Source organism: Pagrus pagrus, assembly GCF_965226575.1.
Source record: "Pagrus pagrus genome assembly, chromosome: 12".
Classification (NCBI taxonomy): domain Eukaryota; kingdom Metazoa; phylum Chordata; class Actinopteri; order Spariformes; family Sparidae; genus Pagrus; species Pagrus pagrus.
The window spans coordinates 21,545,382-21,565,524 of record NC_140196.1 but is presented as its reverse complement, the minus strand read 5'-3'; the positions used below and the strand labels follow the sequence as shown (position 1 = coordinate 21,565,524).

The window sequence follows — 20,143 nt, the reverse complement described above, 5'->3', positions numbered from 1 at the left end:
AGCAGCTCTGCAAAGATATAAATCCACCTGCCCAGACAAGAAATGTGGACTTTGAACAATTAAAAAGAGAGCCGCTCCCTTAAACACACACATTCAGTCCATACCCATTCACCTCACAATAAAAAAAAACACCAGATCTTTTATAACCAATGTGTGATATTTAATATCATCAGTGTGACAAATGTCAAAACTCTTTTTTTCAGTATGAGAGACAGCACAAAAAATTAAAAAAAGATAGTCATGATGACTGGATGCTCTTTTAATCGACAACAGCAATATGTTTGACTAACCTTTTTAAGGTTAAAGTTCATTAGTGTACCAAAACTGACTTTTTATGCCCAGCAAATGCAAACTTGCTTCTGAATATTCACTTTTTCTTACAGCATCTTCCGTTTGTTTAATGCAAAAATAGACATACTATGAAAAGTCATGAGGCCAGCTAATCAGGGCGCAGGTGAACATGCGATCAAGATAACTGACAGGTCTTACACACTGTGGGAGTGCCAATCAGTCAATACAGAAATGCTTTTCCCTGCCTGGAGAACCGGTCAGGTCACCCGACAGCATGAACTTCACCTGGCTTCAAGTGTTATATTGGTCAGAGGTTAGCATACATGGTGCAGATTATAAATGGGTTTTGTAGAGTGGCTCTGATTATAAGGCGAATGACTGGATGAGCCCACCCTGACGACTTCTTCCTCCCTAACAGTCAGGTCTACGGAAGGCGCCCAGCCGTCTTGGTCCTGTCCAGCCGAGCAGGTGGCGCCCAAAGTTGACTGTTGTCAGCATCAAACCGAGCAAGGCTATGTTCCCGAACGCTCCCCGCATTCTCTTTTTAGGATCTGATAAATTGGAAAAGTAATAATAATAGAACCATCACACACTGCTGTATGCTACAAAAGCAGAAAATGTTAAATGAAGCGTGGCATTGCAAACATTATCTCACCTCCTGAGGAGTACCCATGCGCGTACACCTCTCTGCTAATAATCCATACGACTCCAAGTCCACTGGCGAGACGCTGTGATAGATAACATATTCAGAATTTAGGATTTTATGAGAAAAGTATACATCTTCCAGAATCCCCCGCAACATTTTCCTGTCAGTCATACTCCAATTTTGTGCTGTAATTGTTAAAGATTACAAAAATACTCAGCAATTAATGCATGGAACTTATTTTTGTAGCAGTATGTTGGTGCTAAAGTGCAAAAATCTACTTACAGGACAATGTAAACCACCAACAGTGAGGCAGAAAAGAAAGGCGGGGTAGACCTCCAGGCTGGTGAGAGGTGATAACAGCATGTTAACTTTCACCTCTTTTATCCACTGTTACTATGAATCATGAAAGCGTGGTGCAATATCAATGAGTGGGTGTGAATTAAAGTTCATTTCAGCCCATACGTACGTGTTTTGGTGTGCACGCTGGATGCAGTTGAAAATGTTTCCAGTTTCTGCGTCGTCACTGTACATCTGAGGATACTGTAAGACACGTTCATTTGTATAGGCAAAGTGATTTACAAAAGCCACAAAATAGGTGCAGCAGGCTATAAACCAGACCAACAAAGAGCAGAGCTGTTGAAGTGTTGTTTGGATGTGTGGGTGCAGATTTTAGTATGAATGAGAAAGAGAGGGCTGTATTTTGCTATACATTTAAACACAAATACTTCTGCTCACATTAATTTTGTACTTCTTGCGGGCTTTGCCAACTTTCACGGCCAGATGTGCAATCATCATCACGCTGGCAGCGCCAGTTAACACCACGAATCCATACTCTTTGGACAGCACAACCATCTTGGCGCACTTGAAAGAGGAAAAATAACAACCAAATAAGGTTTTGTTATTAAAAGTAAAAAAACAAACAAAAAACAAACACTGCATTTATGTATTGTTCTATCATTTCAACCTTTGACTTATTTGCAAGGGAATAACTCCTATTTTGTTATTTAAGCCTGTCTTTTGTCATTTTTGCTACAGCTAGGGAAAAGGAGGTTAAATTTTTTCAGGCACATAAACAACAGAAAATGCTGCTTTTGAATTCATATGAATGCACAACATTCAAATACTTGTATGCTTCTTTACTCTCTGTCAGACAAATGACTTATAAGTCTGTCAAAGCGGTGAAAACAGGATGTAAAACCAAAAGTGGAGAGCAAGGACACCATAAAACAGAAAGGTCAAACAAGGATAACTGCGGCGTCGCTAATGTTAGAGCAACACATATAAGAGGAAGCCTGTAAAATAACACAACTCATAAAAATACAAAGCGTTTACAGTACCTTACAGACGCAGAGGACAAGGTTAGCAGCTGGAGCACTCAAACACTGCGACTGCACTGAAGTTACCGACTCAAATGTATCCGTGTGTGCGTCGGGGCTTACGTAACGCACGTACACGGCGCGAGGGCGTGGTGGCCGCTTGTAAGATTACTTCACAAAATGTCTGTCTTTTAGAAAATGATTTACCAGACAGCTTTTATAGCTTATATGTGCTAAATCTCACGGGAGCATCCGGTTTTTACTTTCTGCAAAGTCAGTGTTTCACGGCACGACGGCAACATTTCATCATGTAAACAGTTCGAGTTCTGACATGCGCGTTAGACCACCTGACGTTACCATAGTAACCAGCCACAATATGGGGAGTCCCAGGCAGAGGCAGTAGGATGAGCTAACTTTCAGAGGACAGACTTCAGGTAACCTACTTTATTTCAGTACAGTAGGTCCATAATTCACCACAATTCAGCCAGAAATATTTACTACGTTTATTTATCGACAGCTGTAGGTGCTAGTTATTTTACAGACGGAGCTTTTACATACAAAACATGTGACGACCATGTAAAATACCGTGCGTTTATATAGGTTAAGCTACCCATCACTATATAAAACAGTTCAAATTCGCTCCACCTCGACCAACTGTGCTACTGACACTTCAAAAGCATCAGTAATAATATTACACTGATTTAATATATTGGCATTAGTGGGATGTAACTAAGCACATCCAATATTTAAGCATTTATGGTTACAGTACGGGCATGTGAGTATATTAGCATGGTGATGTTAGCATTTAGCTGGAAGCACTGCACTGCTGAAGCACAGTTCACAATAGCCTCTGTATATGTGTTGCTCTGCCATATCAAACAATTTGTCAGTGATTTACTCAAATACTTAAGTACAATGTTGAGGTAGTTGTACTTTCTTGAGTATTAACATTTTCTGCTAATTTCACTACACTTTATTTTGGAGGCAAATATTGTACTTTGATGCTGCCTTCATGTGCTATGGTATTTATGGTAAATACCAAAAGACGACGTGAAAAGTGCACATGAACACCCTCTCATGTGGTATTTTCCACTGGGCAACTCGTAGAATTTTTTGATGCCCGAGTTGCCGAGATGAGATAACCTGTCACCTTTTCAACATGGCGGCGAGCAACAAAAGATTTGTGAATGGTAAGCAATGTACACTACTAAACGTGTTTTGCCACTGTAAGTGGATAGTTTTTGGAGCCTATAAAGTGTTGCTCCATTGACAATTGTAATATGATGCGTTAACACTCGGTGTCAGTTTTTAAAATACCGTTATGGTTTGGTTTTACCTCCCCAGAGCAGATGCTAACAGATGTCAATAGGAGCTTATTTTCTCTGTACAACACCAAAAGCACATGAACACAACGCACTGGTAAATACCAGATCACAAATGGAAAATACCATCTGTACCATAGCACATGAAGGCAGCATTACTCCACCACATTTATTTGATAACTTTAGTTACTAGTTACTTTGCACATAACCAGTTTATTCAGAGCCAAAGTAGCACATTTTTAAATGAATTTATTTATTTATCAGCAATCAGATAAAAAATATTATTCAAAATGTTGAATACTGGATCTAATAATCAGCCAGGTTGGCATTGTGTCAACCCGCACATTATATCTGTACATGCAAATAAATATATGATTTACTTGTACTTGTACTTTTGATACTTAATTACAGTAAATTTAAGACTGTTTCTCGAGTACTATTTGAATGGGTGACTTTCACTTTTACCAAAGTAACATTTTTACACAATATCTTTACTTTTACTCAAGTGTGACTACTTCATAAAACACTGTATATTGGTCTGACAGTATAAAACACTTTTACTTTTGATACTTAAAGTAACATTTTAAATATTAATACAACTAGCAGCAGTACAATACACATAGTATCACTTATCATATATTTGGAATTGACTCTGGGTCTATTCTGGGCTTTTTTGTGAATAATTTCACCTCATAAGGTTTCACATATTTATAAAAATTAGGTTATGAGACTTTTAGAGCCAAAAACAAGTCACAAGTAGACACCAGTAGTGCCATAGAGAAACAGTGATTTCTCTTCCACAAAAAGTTTAGAGAATTTATTTACAAAGAGAAAAAAAAAGAAAAATTAATCTCATTTAAGAGTTGCAGATCGATCCACCTCCTCCTCTCTGATTTCCTCCATAACCTCTTTATCATGCATAAAATAGATTATTCAACATTCTTATCAGATATTGCAGACATGAAGCGATGGATCTAAGAGTCCAAAATACAGGAAATAGGATTTGCTTTGTGTGTGACTGATCGATTTGTTAAATAAGGAGTCCATTTATCTCACAGTGTCAGATTTACAATCTCTTTTTATGGCAGATATTTTGACTTGGCAGGAAAAGTACAGGCTCCAGTAATAACATTAATGATGGCTCTCTCCTTTTGAAGTGGCCCATTAAGCTGTGCCGCTGAGCCAGTTCACAGTAACAGGGCCGTGGTCCTGGTAAAGTTAATAGAAGGCAGCCAGAAAATCTGCCCTCTGTTGCGGTGAGGCGGGATCTGACAGGCCTGGGCTTCCTGTATCACATATCAGGTCAAGTGGAGGTATGCAGACCATTGTTAGTGGGGTCAGACAATATTATATTATAGTATATTACAGATGTTTATGTTCTTGTAAGAACTTGTCAACACTTGTTAGAAGCAGTCGACCCACATGTCAGTCGTTGTTATAACTAAAACAGGTTTTATGAATGCAGATTATCCATAGAGATAAACACGGGAGACAAGTCCTTGCAGCTACAGTGAGACATGACTCTAAGCCAAGGGATTAGAAATGCAAACACATTTGTACACTTGTTTGACAGTGTGCTTTATACTGAGATATTCCCTTTGAATTTTCGCAGTTGATCCATCATGGAATGACAGTGCAAAAAATGTTGAGGTGTGTCAAAGAGGCAATAAATCATTCCAGTGACCACTGCATGATGCCAGGAGAGGAACTATGCATAGAGAAAGTTCAAGACATGGAGTATAAGACATGCAAGAGGTCATGCTTTAAAGGAGAAGACACGTAGCCTGTATTTTGAAGAGATTCGTTTTACCTGTTGTGGTTGCTGGCTAATTATGGAGACAATTTGGTCTTTTCATTTGACTCCACAACATACTGTATGTGTTCCCCTTTGTTTCCCTTATAAAAGTGCAATATGAACTGACATCCTGTCAAATTCATATTCAAAACAAATGGAGGACAGCATTTCACCAGAATCACCGCTAACTGCTGCCAACTGTAGCTGCTAAATGTACCTGCTATTAGCTAGTCAGCTCAGTAAGCACAGGAGCCAGAATGGGCTAGTTAGCCTGCTAACCTCAATAGATATCGCTGCAACATGATATTTCTTCACATTCTGTTGATAATTTTGGTTAATTTTTTGAATGTTTTCAACTAAATTCATTGCATATTGCCCCTTATGGTTGTTAAAATTGTCTTCTTCTGTTCAGTCTGTTCAGGGAAATATTCAATAAGACGCCATTGTTTTAATGACAATACCATTCCATCAAATGGAAATCTCCTAGATATCATGTTATACACATTTTGCCTAAATTCAGCCTGGTATATCTGATTTTCACATTCTGTTGATAATGTTAGTAACTTTTTGAATGACTTGAATTTAAATTCTTACATATTGTATCTTTAAATTATGTAGATACATCTGAATAGTCCTAATGGGTCTTGTGTAATTATTAACCTGCTAAGCTGCAAACCATGTATCAGAAAAGATATAGGAGGACTGTTACATGGCAGCTGCTCACTGTGTAAAACAATACCAGATATTCGTCACTAGATGTCCTCATAATGTCACTGAATATCCTTTACAAAAAACAGCTGTGTGGATTAGTTCAGTCCACAGGATGGTAAGTGTGAATAAGCATTAGGTTATACATGATTACAGCCCTCCTCATGTATTTTTTGACAGCCAGGAATACACACAGGATAAAAGGCTAAACTTCATTCTGAGGCAGTGTGTGTGAGAGAAAAAGTGGTCAGTGTGCAGCAGGCTGTTTACTGTCGACCCCGGGTGGTTTCTTTCACGGACTGTCAGCGGCACATCTGTCCTCCTCCTCCATCATGCTGAGTCTGATTCAGCACTTCAACACCTACACAGAGAACCAAGAATAGACTCTGGACTCATACTGAGACTGGAGAGAGGAGGAAAACAACTGCTGCCTGAGACCACCTTGTCCCAACTCATCTCGTCCCATCACATGATGGATGTATATGGGTATGGGTTGAATGGGGGGTTGCCTATGGCTGATGTGTCAGTCTTTGTTTTGTATTGTAAAAGCCTCATTGCACATATAGGTCTGAGTTGTGTAGACAACAACACATTGTTATCATTGCCCCACTCTCTTGTTTCCAAAGCCTGAAAACCTGTGTGATCTGATCACATACGCTACGATATGCCCAGGTGTCAGGTGCACCTGCCTCTTTGTTCCACTTCCACACACACACACCTGAGACAGCCTGATAAATAGTATAGTTAGTATAGTTTCCATCATATAAGGATGCAGCAGCCACCTGAGGCATGCAGATGGTGATCACTGTGCCTGCAGCTGGACCACTGACCTTCATCCACAACTATATGCATCAATTTCACTTTGCTGACCTCCATATGCCATTTTTTAAAAACATTTATTTCCATTAGCTCCACTGCCCAGAGCTCCCCCCTCGCCCCAGCTCACTCCAGAGCGTGAGATCACTCCACAACGCGCCCCCCACCCCCACCCGCCGCGCGGTTCACTGCGCCCCCCTCATTTGGATTCAGTTTCAGAAAGGGAGACGATGGCAAGCATGTTGTGGAACAACTGACCGTGATCGTTGCGAGCGGCACAGCATGAGAGGACATCGTGGGCGTTTACAACGTGTGAATAGATGTGTTCTGATGGAAGAAAGCCGATGAATCAATGGGATTTGAAACATGAAGCGTGAAGACATCTGGATGTCAAGTTCCAGGCAGTGGATGCGCGCTGGATCCAGAACCGACGACAGGATGAACTGAGACATTGCGCGCAAGAGGTTGCCACGGGCGAGCGTTAGGTCTGACCTCTCTGGAAATCATTTCTGGGACAAACAACTTGCGGATGTATCAATGAAGTATGTGACTGCGTCTGACTCTCTCCAAACGGGGTGGATGAAGCCCTCGGCGGTGTCATGCGTCTTGCCCCGCAGCCAAGCGCGCAACCCTTGCGTCTCATAGTTCTGCTCCTCCTCGCCACGGGGGTGAACACATCCCCGGTGCTGGCTTCAGGCTGCCCGGACAGGTGTGTGTGTGATGACCAGCTGGTGGTTCAATGCGCTGGGCAGCACCTGACCACCTTCCCGGTCAACTTGCCGCTGGCCACGCGGCAGCTCATCATCTCCAACAACCGCATCGTGGAGCTGCCGCCGCTCGCGCTCAACTACCTCTCCGACCTGGTGTACCTGGACTGCAGCAACAACTCCCTGACGGAGATATCCGAGTCCACCTTTGGGAATCTACGCAAGCTGGCCTACCTGGACCTCTCCTTCAACACCTTGAGCCGGATCGAGGACAGGACGTTCGGCCCCTTGGCGAGCCTGGTGATGCTGAGGATGACCGACAACCCGGGACTCTCGGAGATCCACCAGGACGCATTTGTGGAAAACGCGGCCCTGCAGGTGCTGGATGTGAGTCGGAACAACCTGACGGTCCTAAACATCACCTCCCTGATCGCGCTGCCCTCCCTGCGCTCGGTGGGGCTCAGCGGGAACCCGTGGAGCTGCGAGTGCGACAACGAGGACCTGTGCCTGTGGGTCCACCTGGAGGGCTTCAAGTTCCAAGGTTTTATCAACATATATTACATTTTATTCTAATGTCATATAAGGTGACATAACCACAACATGACCTTTATTGTTGATCATTCCTTAGTATCAAGTGGATAGGCCCCGGAGAGCCAATCACAAATCCGTGCTGCTGTGCTCCAGTTATTAATTATTAGATAATGTCTGGTTATGTAAACTATTGGCCTTTTGCTGGTGGCTGCCCTCAATAAACGGCTTGTATCCCGTGAAAAGATGAGCACTTATTCAGGAAGCACCTTCCATCCAACAAATCGGCTCTAAGTGTTTTATATTAATTGGGAACAACCTAAAAATATTGAGGATTGATAGATATAAATAGCAGATGAAAATTAAATGGTACCACTGTCTGATAAGGCACCCATAAGCCACCCAAAGCCTTTATAAGTTGTAAATAATTGTGTTATAAATAGTTGAGAAATAATTGACTAATAATTAATAATTGAAAACAAGTAATTAGCCAGTAATAAGACTCATTTTGTGATGCCAGGTCGTGAAAAATCTGTTACTGCTGGAGCAAAAGTGACCTGCTAGGTCCCTGTTGACCCCCTGTTCCTCCCACTCTCTGTGAAATGTGTACAGTTGTGTGATAATTTGATCAAGCAATTTCAGAATATGAAACAAATAAGAGCAAAACTGAAATAGTGAAGCTGTTTAAAACTACATTTGGCACAGGGATCCCTTCCAAGACAGGGCACGATCACAAAATAAAGCAGGACCCACCTCGAGGGTTCATCATATCATCAAATCCCATGTTGTGACGACACTGGAATTTCTAACTTCAATGTAATAACTTGAATAATATCGATATTTGACACTTTTTGATGTTCATAACCACAGGGAAGAATTGACACATCACTGAAGGCATAACATTTAAGACTTTTAGGAAAAGATGAATATAACAAGACTTGTGTACTGTGCGTTAAGAGGTGGTGTGGTGATGCAGGCACTGCAGATGCAGCTAGTTTGGGTGTATTGAAGCTGCAAAAATGAGTCCTGTACTAGTTTCAAATATACAGAATCGATATGTATTGATATATTGATATCTTACACTACACTTGTCACTTGATATTGTACTTTACTGCTACATATTCCCAAATACATTTTCAAAGAAAACTAGCATTAAAGCCACATTACATCACTATTTAACCTTAAAATAACAGCTTTAAAATCATGCTGATGGTACAGTGTCTTGTAATAGGGTGAATGGTGTCTTCAGTGAGAGGGTAGGATCACAGAGTTACATACATGTTTACTTCAACGTATACATTTTCAACACTTAACATTGTTATGATGTCATGAGTTTTGTCTGTAGTTAGCACCTATCTGAGAAATTGTTACAGACCTGAGATTTGTATGTATGACAGTGGTGCTGCACTCACAAATTGCACAAAATGCCAAATTTCTACATCATGTTGCTTTAACCAGTTATGATACACTAAGCCTGGAACTTCCAGGCCCCTGGAGCTGCAGCGTTCCTGGGCAGTTTGCCTGGTTGGTGATGCAACCTTGCTGGTGTTCTTCCTCCAGCATGACAAGACACAAGAGTGATTTTTCATAACCAAGCAACGCTAAGATTCTTGTCATTAATGGCTGATAACAGATTTATATTGATAACACCTATAAATCCTTAAAGGATTACTCCACCAACTGTACTCATTGTAGTGTGTTTACAAGTCTTGGGGAGTACTACTGCATATGTGAAAAAGTGGAAAACTATAAAGCCTTTTGTGGCTCTGGAGGAAGCTGATAATTAACCTGATAATTGACCTCCAGTGATGCAACTCACTGGCTAAGTTGCATTGTGGGTAATGTAGAAGCCTTTAACAAAGGCTGCCAGATTAAAAGATGATACGCATAAAGAGAAAGGGGAGTACTTGAAAACAGAGAAATGACAGCAAAAGTGATTCCTACCAAAATGACAGCAAAAGTCTCCCTCAGACCCCTTCAAGGAAGGAACGACTCCATGCTGACCCTCTTCTCAGACACATGCAGAGCCCCCACTGCCGGATTTCCCTCACATCATGTTACTAAAACAAGTCCCTGTCAGGTCTGCAGCTCTGAGCGCCCACAGCAGATGATATCACAATCTCCCACAGTTCTATTATGTTAGCTTCGGTAGATGCAGTGTGTCGAGCAAAATATGTTCTCATATGAAGACCATATGTGTGCGCATATTTGGGGAAGTCTGCAAAGTTCAGCCCTTCCTCAGCTTTCAGCGGGATGAGTCGCAGGTGATGGCAGTGGAGCGTGACAGTACTCAGACTATCAAATAACAAAGAGGGTGAAAGAAGATCGGCGGCAGGGAGCCATTTGATTTCTCCTCTCGCAACTGTTTATTTATTCAGCTGCTGCAGTTTAAGTAGGAAAACAAGAGCGTCTTTAATAAGGAAATGACCAATCCATCTCCGTTTTATCCGGCTATTGGGATACTGTGCAGCAGATGTGATTAATGAATCATAGTTGCGGCATCAAATATCGATCCCCTCTTTTTGTTTTAGTTCTGCCGAGCTGATAGATGTGTCTGATACTCAACAATCTGTCTTACTTTGAGTTAATCAGCTCATGCTTTGGTGTGGATGTGTCACTATGCAAAAGGGCATCTGCTATTTATAGTGTGTCTTACTGAGCAAGAAGCCAGTCATAATTCTAACACCATAGCTATAATGCACCCGCCACACTTACTAAAAAGGCATCCCCTGCCTTCCTCTCCCACACACAAACACACACACACACACACACTACAGTTCACCATGGTCCCTGTGCAGCTTAGGCCGAATCCAAATGAGTCCTGCAAGAGCTGTCCTATTTTCTAGCTGCTCGCTGCCTTTTGTCTAGCTTAATTTGGAGTGGAGCCTCTTCCAGTGACAGCTGCCAGAAAGAGAAGAGGCAGACACTCACACATACACACATTCTCTACCTCTGTTATGTATACACACAGTCTGTCCATCGCTTTCACAGCAGACAGCACAGGCTCCTTCTCTCTTAAACTGAGTCTCCTAAAGCATGTGGGAAGTTATACACACCGAAATAAATGGACACACACACACACACACATATGCATACGAATGTACAAAAACAGAGATTCATGCATTTAGACAGACAAACACAGATTAAGCGCACTTGCAGCGCTTCAGGGGGGATGGCAGAAGGATAACATTTTGGAGACAACTGTGTTTCAGCTGCGAGGTCTGTCTCGGAAGCCTTGTTATCTCTCGTCTGGGTCTCACCTGGTTCATGCAACACGGCTCGCTTGTCTCCTCGGTTTAGGGAACGCATCAATAGCAAGCGAGAGAGAGAGAGAAAGCTTGAGGAAGGAACCAACAGATTCTCCTCTGTCTCGCCTTCCCGGCGAGATTAGCACTCTCCCAGCTGTTATATAAGGAGAGCGCCTAGAAATAGAGCACAGTGTGGATGGGGGAAGGAGGGAGGGAAAGCCCTCTTCTTTGATGCTAGTCCCTTTGGGTGGGTGGGTGGGTGGGTGGAGGGGGGTGAAGCCAGAAGGGTTTCCTTCCTCGCTGTCAGGCACACTCACACATGAACACGTGCGAACACATACAGACACACACACTAGCAGACGCTGCAAGGACAGAGATAGAACATGGGAAAGTTAAGTCTCGTGGAGGGGGCTTGTGCATGTATGTATGTGAGGAGCCAGTGTGCACGTGTGTGCATGCATGGATGTGTGTGTTTATTATAGTCAGAGTCTTCCAGCATGAGAGAACGGCGCACAGCAGCCGCCTCTGAGAGGATCAGAGTACGCTTTGAATTCTCGGTGGTAGATGGAGCTTAGAGAAGCTGAATGTCCTCGTGTTCTTCAGCCGCACATTAGTTTTCAGATCTGTGAGCCACAGAGGAGCTTCTCTGAGGATAAGAATGGAGATTTATGCACCGAGTGAATACAATGTTAGGAAAGCGTACTCTTCAGGCGCCCTATGAAATTAACTTGTCAAGCGATTTGATTGAAAGCTCCAGTATGATCCCTCTCACCCTCTGTCAAATCACACCTCCCACCAACCTGAGTCAGTTATAACACCGACACCTTGCATTGCCACTGAGAGTGCATGAAAAGTAGTTGGCAAGCTAGCAGAGTGGAAATATGTATGTAATATGTAATCAGTGAATAAATAGCTGATAGAATTATCCAAAAGTAATGAATAATCAGTTATAATTGCCTTAAATCAATGAATAAACAAGTGAAATAGTCTAGGTACTTAAAGTATTTGATAAATGGTTTGATTGAAATAATAGCCCGGCTAAAAGAAACAGGTAAATGGTTAAAGCTGATAGCCTACCTACATTTAATTGATAATCAAGTCAAGTAGTTAGCTAAAAGTAATAGATAAAGGGTTAAAACAGTCAAATAGCTAAAGGCAGCCTAAAATTAATAGCTAAATATAGCTGAAACAGTGCCACTGCAATAGGCAGTAGTAGAAATCCAAACTTGATCAAACCAAAACATTGACTTGACAAAAACAAAACATTAGGCCGATGTCGTGTTACTTCAAGATATACATTTCTGCACTGAAATGTTTAAAAATGACTCAACTTTTGTCACATATTTTGTTGAGATGTTTACTTACGTTATCCCAAATGTCCAAACCAAAAGAAATCTGTCATTTTATTGAAGGTATCGGTGAGTTTCATTCGGTCGCCTGTCGCTATAACTTCCCTGGGAGAGTCAGAAAGTGAGGAAGGCAGTCAGTGAACGTGACTAAACACAAATGTTATGTGTAATAATGTGTTATAATGCTACCTCGTCCATTAACAATTCTGTCTGAGTCATGTCAGATAGATTCTCATCAGCAGTGCTGGTTGTTCAACAACGAAGGCAACAACTCCCACAATCCCACGCTACTTATGTCTTTTGTTTTGTTTTAAATGAGAGACCCCTAGGGGCAGAAACAACATGGGCCTACTGTGTGTTCATTATCCACTTTGAAATAAATTGAAATGAACACATTTGGAACATGACGGGTGGTCAGTAATGGCCTTGTCGAGTTCATATGGTAGTTCAGATGAAAACATGTGGGACCCACTGATCTAAAGGGTGTTTTTGTGTGCAATGATAGTGTGTGTGCAAGAATCAGTGTAACTTATAGTTTTATACCAATAACATCAAGCACTGAGGTGTGAAAAACAAGAACATATAACACCGTTACAATATTGATGAGCTGTTTGTAGTTCCCATATTCATTAGGTGTGCAAACCTCATTTTCATTGCAAAATACTCGACCAAATTAGAGTGTGTATAGTAAGACTGAAGACAGAAATAGGGTTACTGAAAGCGTCTCCGTGTGCAGAAACTTCCAAGTCTTTTGATCTCTCCCGGTGGGAATTCCCCCCGAGCACAAAAGCTTTGAAAAAACAGAAGCCAATTAAAAACAGTGGCCGTATGGAGATGGCAGCGCTCTGTTGTGTTGTAGCTGTTTTTCTGCTCACAGTTACAAAAGACTCTGCCAGGCTTCCGGATTATTTTCCGAAAAATGCTTCTCTTGACAGGCATCGTGCGGCGTATTTAATTTTGACTGATAGGCCCTTTTAAAATTGTTTCCCTCTGCTGTAGTAGAAGGAACTCAACATTTTCATTAGGATTTGTGGGTTTTCAGCGAGGTCTTAGTCGTAGTCATACCCGTCGCCTGATGATGAGAAGCCTTATTATCTGTGGTTTCAGGCATACACAAAGGCCCAAGTCACTCTCTAATCCTGTAGGGTAGAAAGGAGTTTGAATATTTCATCCATGATATATATATATATATATTTTTTGTAATTTAATGCTGCATCAAGTCAAGACTGTAGCACACGGGAGGCTCCTAAAGCCTCGCCGTTTTCTGATAGAGAAGGCAGCATTGTTATGTTGGTGCAGTTTTCTACATTTAAGTCTTTTAGCTGTTTGATCCTGAATATATTACGTATATATTCAGCTCAGTAAGCTGCCACTTAAAATGTTAGAAAAAATAATATGAAGTAATATGCTTGAATTATTTAACACGCTGCTCCATTTAATGTCATGTGTATAATATATTTTTTTCCTAAGCTACCTCAAACATCAGAGGATCTTTTAAATCATATGATAATTTTACGTTAAGGCTGTCTTTGTGTTTGCTGCATGTAAGTGAAGTTACCTCATATTTGCAATGAAGATCAGCTGTTAAAGGCACTTTAAAGACCCCGACAACATATTTTCTCACCCAGCTTCTTACTCTACTCTCTACTCTACTGAGTGACAGGGTCCTAGCTGAATACATTATTTTCTTTTGAATTAAAACAGTTTCAGTTATTTCACATGAAAGATTTCTGTAGTTGCGTTCTGTCCTTGGTTTTGTCACTGTTTTGAGGTGGACGGGGCTCAGTTGGAGCAAGGTGCTGTTTCGTAAGTCTGTGCACCAATCAGTTTCAGCATTTGAATCATGATATTATGTCAGCTGTGGGATCATGCAACCCAGTCGCCAGAGTAAATGTTGTTAAAGTATGTTTCTGAATTCAGGTCAATCACTTAACTTAATTAATGTTAAGTTAATTAACTTAATGTCACATTCATGAAGTAAAGTACGTTTTCCCCTCCAGCTCCTGTCGGCAGCCAGCATCACAGAGCATAATCACCCAACAATGGCACCTCTGTTGATCGCTGCAGCAGAAGTTACATATTGTACATTTAAAGTCCCCCATCACTCTTACTTCCTACAGTGGAAAGTTTGAGCCTCACTGTGTTGATGGCTGTTTTTCACATTCGTTGCTCAAAGTGTGAATTTTCTTTGTGCCGATTGAAAATCTGATTTTAAGAGGCAGGGCTAAGAGCATGATTTGTTACATCGCAAATAGCTTGGATGCCAATCCAGGTCCAGTATTCAGCAAACACAATTGTGATATTGAAACTTGAAGCCTCCGGTGCACAAACACTGAGACTGGACTTAACAGTGGAATAGAAGTATGAGACGTCTGTCCAGCAGTCAATTAAGTTAAGTGAAGCGAAAAATATTTGATAAATAAATCAATCAATTTTACTTATACCGTTTTTTTCTGCCTTTACATTGGTGGAGGGGTTCTTCAGTGTTTAACAATACAATTAAAATTATGAAACAAACTTTTTAGGGGCTTTAAAATTATGTTAACCGAATGTTGCTGTCCTGCTCTACTAGACAAACTCAGTATTTTATAGACAAAGAAATGCAGTTCTGTTTGCTATTGTTACATGACAATAATCTTTATTAAAAATGTCAGTGTCCTGGATTGATGTGATGAAGAAATGCAGACCCAGCACATTACTGTAAGTCCAAAATAAGATGACTCAATAGTCTGAATAATGCCAGCTCAGGACAGCTGACCTGGTTATTGTATGCTGACTGTTAAACAGCCTGGAAAGTTTTGTCTCAAGTTCACTTCATTGTTACAATTTTTGCATTATATTTTCAGCCCAAATGTGCTGATGTTTTGAATTTTGTTGTTGTGTGATTCATCCTTAATCATTCCTTCTTGGTGTGTGTCTGTGTGACAGATGAGGGCCAGACGGTGTGTGGTTCACCCGCAGACATGCAGGGCCGTCGTCTGGGCGAGGTGGGCATCCAGCTACGGACGTTATGTCACCAGACTCTGGGCTCCTGGGACTACCTGTTCTTTGTCGTCATCGGCTTTGTCATCTTTGCCGCCGGCACCGTGTCGGCGTGGGTGATGGGCGTCATAATGGTGCTCTATGAGCGCTACATCAAGAAGAAGGACGAACAAGTGGATGTGGACGACGAGGAAGAAACCGCTGAGACGGGTCATAGCTCTCGGGCCAGGAATGACCATGGCAACGGGAATTTGAAAACGTCACACACTGTTTAAACGATTTAATCCCACTCTGCCCGCCATGGATTCCCACAGTGCCTCCTGTCAACTTCCAGGACTGTCTGAGAAGTCTAATGAGTCATACTGAGTCGATTTAACAGGCTCAGCTCTGAAAGAGACGAGAGAGGATTCAACAGAGATGAGGATTTTTCATTGTTCACATTAGTAGTGTGCTTTTAGGTGATGTAACACACACTCTGGCTGCCATTGTGGAGGTCTGCAGCCCTTGAGTATTATTGACCATGTATGCAAATGTATGACTTTGCTATATGCTTTATTACCTTGTAATATTTGGCTGGGATGTGGTCATAGGGGCGAACAAAGGAGCCTATATGAGCCAAGGTGGTTGTCTTGTTAGCAGCTTGCTGGTCTGACTGTAACAGGATGTTGTAGGAGGGTAATTAGCTTGATATGAGCACATGCTAATTTTAGCCTGTGCACCTGTATCAATGGTTACAATTACCAGCTTAACATACGCTTACACATTTTGGGAATTTTGAAACCACTCTAATATCAAGCAACAGACAGAGACTGGTTGCATTAGCATAAAACCTGGTTTTGTCGAAAGCATGGATCTAACAATTAAAATCTGGAGACACCTTTGGAAGCGGAGCCCAGTTCATTCCTGTGAAAGCTGCTCAGTTGCGCATGAAGCCAAAAAAAGCTTGATTTCGTGGGCATACAATTACCCAGATCCTCCGCGTTGTGGGACCCATAGAGCACCACCAACTGAGCCAGCTAACTTCCCATTTAGCGCTTGGCTAACTTAAATGGGAATTAAACCATTTAATTGAGCAGCTCTTCCAGAATTTCCAAATGTTATTGGACAGAATGGCTCAAACTATGACAGTGAAGTCTTTTGATGTTTTCTAGACGCTTCTTTCACAATGTAAGCTTATAGGGAAAGTCTTTTTTTGCCCCAGTGTGTCAGGAGACATTGTAATTACACAGTTTGGCCACTGCAGAAGTTGGCTTCTAGGCCTGGTGCTCTTCCTGGGGCTTGATAAGAGTGGTGTCATTCATATTTTGGCAAGAAAGCGAATAAGATAAGTGTGTATCCCAAAACAAACGATTCCTTCAACCACAATCTGGCTCCAGCTAGGGGGCAGCAGTTCTGGTTAAAGTCCAGCTCAGATCCATCGAACAGCTCGAGCTGGTGTGAACTGCTTGTTTTTCAAATAAATTGTCAGTGAGTAAAAAAATAAATTGACATTATCTTCACATTATGCATAATGCTTGTTCGTTGACACACTAATTTGAGCATTGGCCGCTATATCCAGTAGAAACCATTGCTACCTTTTGTTACTCCAGTGCAGACCTAAAGACAAAGGCTGTTTCATCAATAAACCAAAAATATTCATGGCATGTTATTCAGTTTGTTTGCACCTCCAGTGTTACAACTTGGATAGATACGCCTACTCCTCATTAATATGACAATCTGTTTTCAGTGAGTTAAATAGCATTGTTTGCACACACAAGATTCCCCAGTGGACCTCCATGATGGCAACAAACATAGCAGGATAATGGTGACTCAGCTTCAAAGCCTCTACGTGATATTTAACTTGTGGTCATTCTCCTCATAGGTACTGTATGAGACGAGACGACCAAATACATTAACATAATGCATTCATGCCAGTATAGATGAATAAATGTGTGCTCATGCATGTACACATCAGTGTACTATGTAGCTGTATGTGCGATCGAGCTTCTGCAGACGTGAGCTTGCATGGTCCGGTCATGTGTGTTTGCACTGATGGTTAATTTCCCTCATCTGTTAGCCCAGAGTCAAACTGCACTCAAGGTTTTTGTGTTGACGATCTATTTGTGAAGTTTAGAGCCGACATGGGCCAACTGCTGAGGTCCGTTTGGGCAGCGGGCCCTGCAGGGTGGCAAGTAAACAGGAGAGTGTGATAATTGATTTCTACATCACCCTCTCTTTGTTGGGTAACTGCACCTATCTGTTTCTGCATGCACTGTTGATGCACCGAGAAGCCTTATGAGGTGTGTACGAGCTTTGACGGCGAAGGAAACAGCTGACGAAATATCCTCAATATAATGATTTGAGATTCTCTCTTTGTAAAATCCATACTCCTAATTTTTATTGAGTGAATTTACAATGAATTTACTCCAGCCCTGGTGTTCAGTGAATCTAGTTTTACAGCAATAACACAGCTGATGCTATCAGACAAAACAGAATCATTTTGGCTGACTATAGTAAAAAAACAAACAGCTGCTTTGTGTGTGTTTTTTCTCAACATTCTCCACCATTTTAGCTCATACTTATGTGGCTGTACCACTTCATTGACCCTGGCATTGACTGTTATGAACCTACGAAGGAGCAGAAAGAAAGAAAGAAAGAAATCCTGGTTGGTTTAAAGGAAACAAAGAACGCCGCTCCAATATGCCGTCCTCTGTGTATTTCTGTATCTGTTCAATCAGATGTGTCTCATAATTATTTATTAGATTTAACCTTGTACGTGTTTTATCATGAAAGGGCTTGGATTCAAACTTCTGAACGTGTGGGAGTCTGAGGTCCTGTAATAACAGTGCAGCTGTGCCGGTACAATAAAATACCTTTTTTCACAAAAGACATCTTGATATGTCACCATAGGAAAACCACAAGTGTAGGTTACTCTCTCATGGCCTACTGGGATAAAATAGATATATATTGTAGAACTCTAACAGAATTCTTACAGACATAAACTCATAATTCACAATCATTATAATGTTTTTTATTCTACAAGCTCTGTAGTTGCAATATTAAACAAATATATATATTTGTCTGCATTTAAAATGTTACTAATATGACCTTAAATGTTAATGATAACACCAAGTAGGCGATTTGAGGGGGGATGATGTTTAAAACTATCAAATCACCTACTGGTAATACCTATGATTTTTCTACTGCAAGTCAAGTCAAAATGTCTTTATTTAAAATGTGGACTATCAGCTTGTAGATGTATTTTTTTGGTACTTGTGTGATGACAGTGTGGCGAAGACAGAGCGGTTAATCTGACTCCGCACAATCTGTTGTCTTTCTTTAATGTGATCTGCAATACTACTGAGAAACCTTTCTTCACACATCTACTGGCACTCACATGTGCATATTGTTGGGATTTGTCCAAAATGAACTACAACTACAGAGCTATTGTTTTCATTTGAGAATGAAGAGTGTATTATACAGTACAAACGTGCTGGTGATGGATGGTTGAGTGTGTCGAACGAGAGTTCATTTTCTGCGTCGACCATTATAGACCTTTTTCCGACAGTTTGACAAATCGCAGCATTAAGGGCACGAGTGTAATTAATTTAGGTGTTCAGCTGTCAGGGCTCTGGTCTCATGCATCATTAATGTCTTTAATTACACCTGTGCCTCTCCTGCAGTGAGAAGTCTAAATGTCTGCAGTGAAAAATGTCTATGGGGAAGTTTTTCCTGTTGTAGTTGGGAAGCAAACTTTTTGTATAATATCTTTTTCTCTCTGCACCACTGATATAAGACTCTCAGGAATGAATCTCGTGTGTGTGTACGTGTGTGTTTGCTTGCACTCCCTCGTCATATAGGGGAGTGATCCAGACTCATACTGCATAACTATGCATGTACTCGCCCTAAACATACTTACTGGCATTGCATACTGGATGCCATAAGTGTCAATCCAAGATAGTGACCCTGTACTGTACTGTACCTGTAAGTTGCCTATAAAGCAGAATGCTGAGATGCCTCTGAACATTTCCATCGGTTGCTGGTTGCTCTTGTGGCTTTGGGTGTAATATTTGCATGGATTCCTTCAGTATATACAAAAATGCATTATACTGTGCATGTCTGTGTAGTTAACTCTCATTTATATCTACATACAGTACGCGCATATGTGAGTTTGTCTCGACCGTGAGGGTGTTTTACACTCTGATTAGGCCATGTGATGCCACAGGCAAGGGTGAGGGCGCAGTCTGGAAATAGGAGAGCTGTTGCCCTAATTCATGTCAGCACAGTGACACAGATGGAATGACAGGGAATACCCACATGTCTCCCTTTTTTCATAAACATGTACATAGTCGCTATTCTGGTGTACAGCACACGAGGCGAACACCTGGCTCTGAAAGCTCCCGGTACTGACAGTTTTAGCTCCGTATGGGCACTTGGAAGTACTTTATTGAAGCCG

General features: G+C 41.4%; 2 protein-coding genes and 1 long non-coding RNA gene across 3 annotated transcripts; 2 read left to right on the top strand and 1 right to left on the bottom strand.

Annotated features, from left to right (window-relative positions):
- Positions 1 to 136: 136 nt before the first annotated feature.
- On the bottom strand, positions 137 to 2,374 carry mgst3a (microsomal glutathione S-transferase 3a). Its single transcript, XM_084369951.1, has 6 exons — positions 2,275 to 2,374; positions 1,673 to 1,798; positions 1,404 to 1,477; positions 1,220 to 1,277; positions 947 to 1,019; positions 137 to 842 (listed from the first exon to the last, which is right to left on the bottom strand). Exons 2-6 carry the CDS (start codon positions 1,787 to 1,789, stop codon positions 703 to 705), a joined length of 462 nt encoding a protein of 153 aa, XP_084226077.1. The 5' UTR covers positions 1,790 to 1,798; positions 2,275 to 2,374; the 3' UTR covers positions 137 to 702.
- A 228-nt stretch (positions 2,375 to 2,602) lies between these two features.
- Positions 2,603 to 5,745, top strand: LOC311267101. Its single transcript, XR_014623791.1, has 3 exons — positions 2,603 to 2,687; positions 4,733 to 4,888; positions 5,188 to 5,745. It is a non-coding gene; the product is annotated as an uncharacterized lncRNA (long non-coding RNA).
- Positions 5,746 to 7,094: 1,349 nt separating this feature from the next.
- On the top strand, positions 7,095 to 19,715 carry LOC311267098 (leucine-rich repeat-containing protein 52-like). The gene is made up of 2 exons (XM_084369949.1): positions 7,095 to 8,142; positions 15,655 to 19,715. Exons 1-2 carry the CDS (start codon positions 7,494 to 7,496, stop codon positions 15,981 to 15,983), a joined length of 978 nt encoding a protein of 325 aa, XP_084226075.1. The 5' UTR covers positions 7,095 to 7,493; the 3' UTR covers positions 15,984 to 19,715.
- The last annotated feature ends 428 nt before the right edge of the window (positions 19,716 to 20,143 follow it).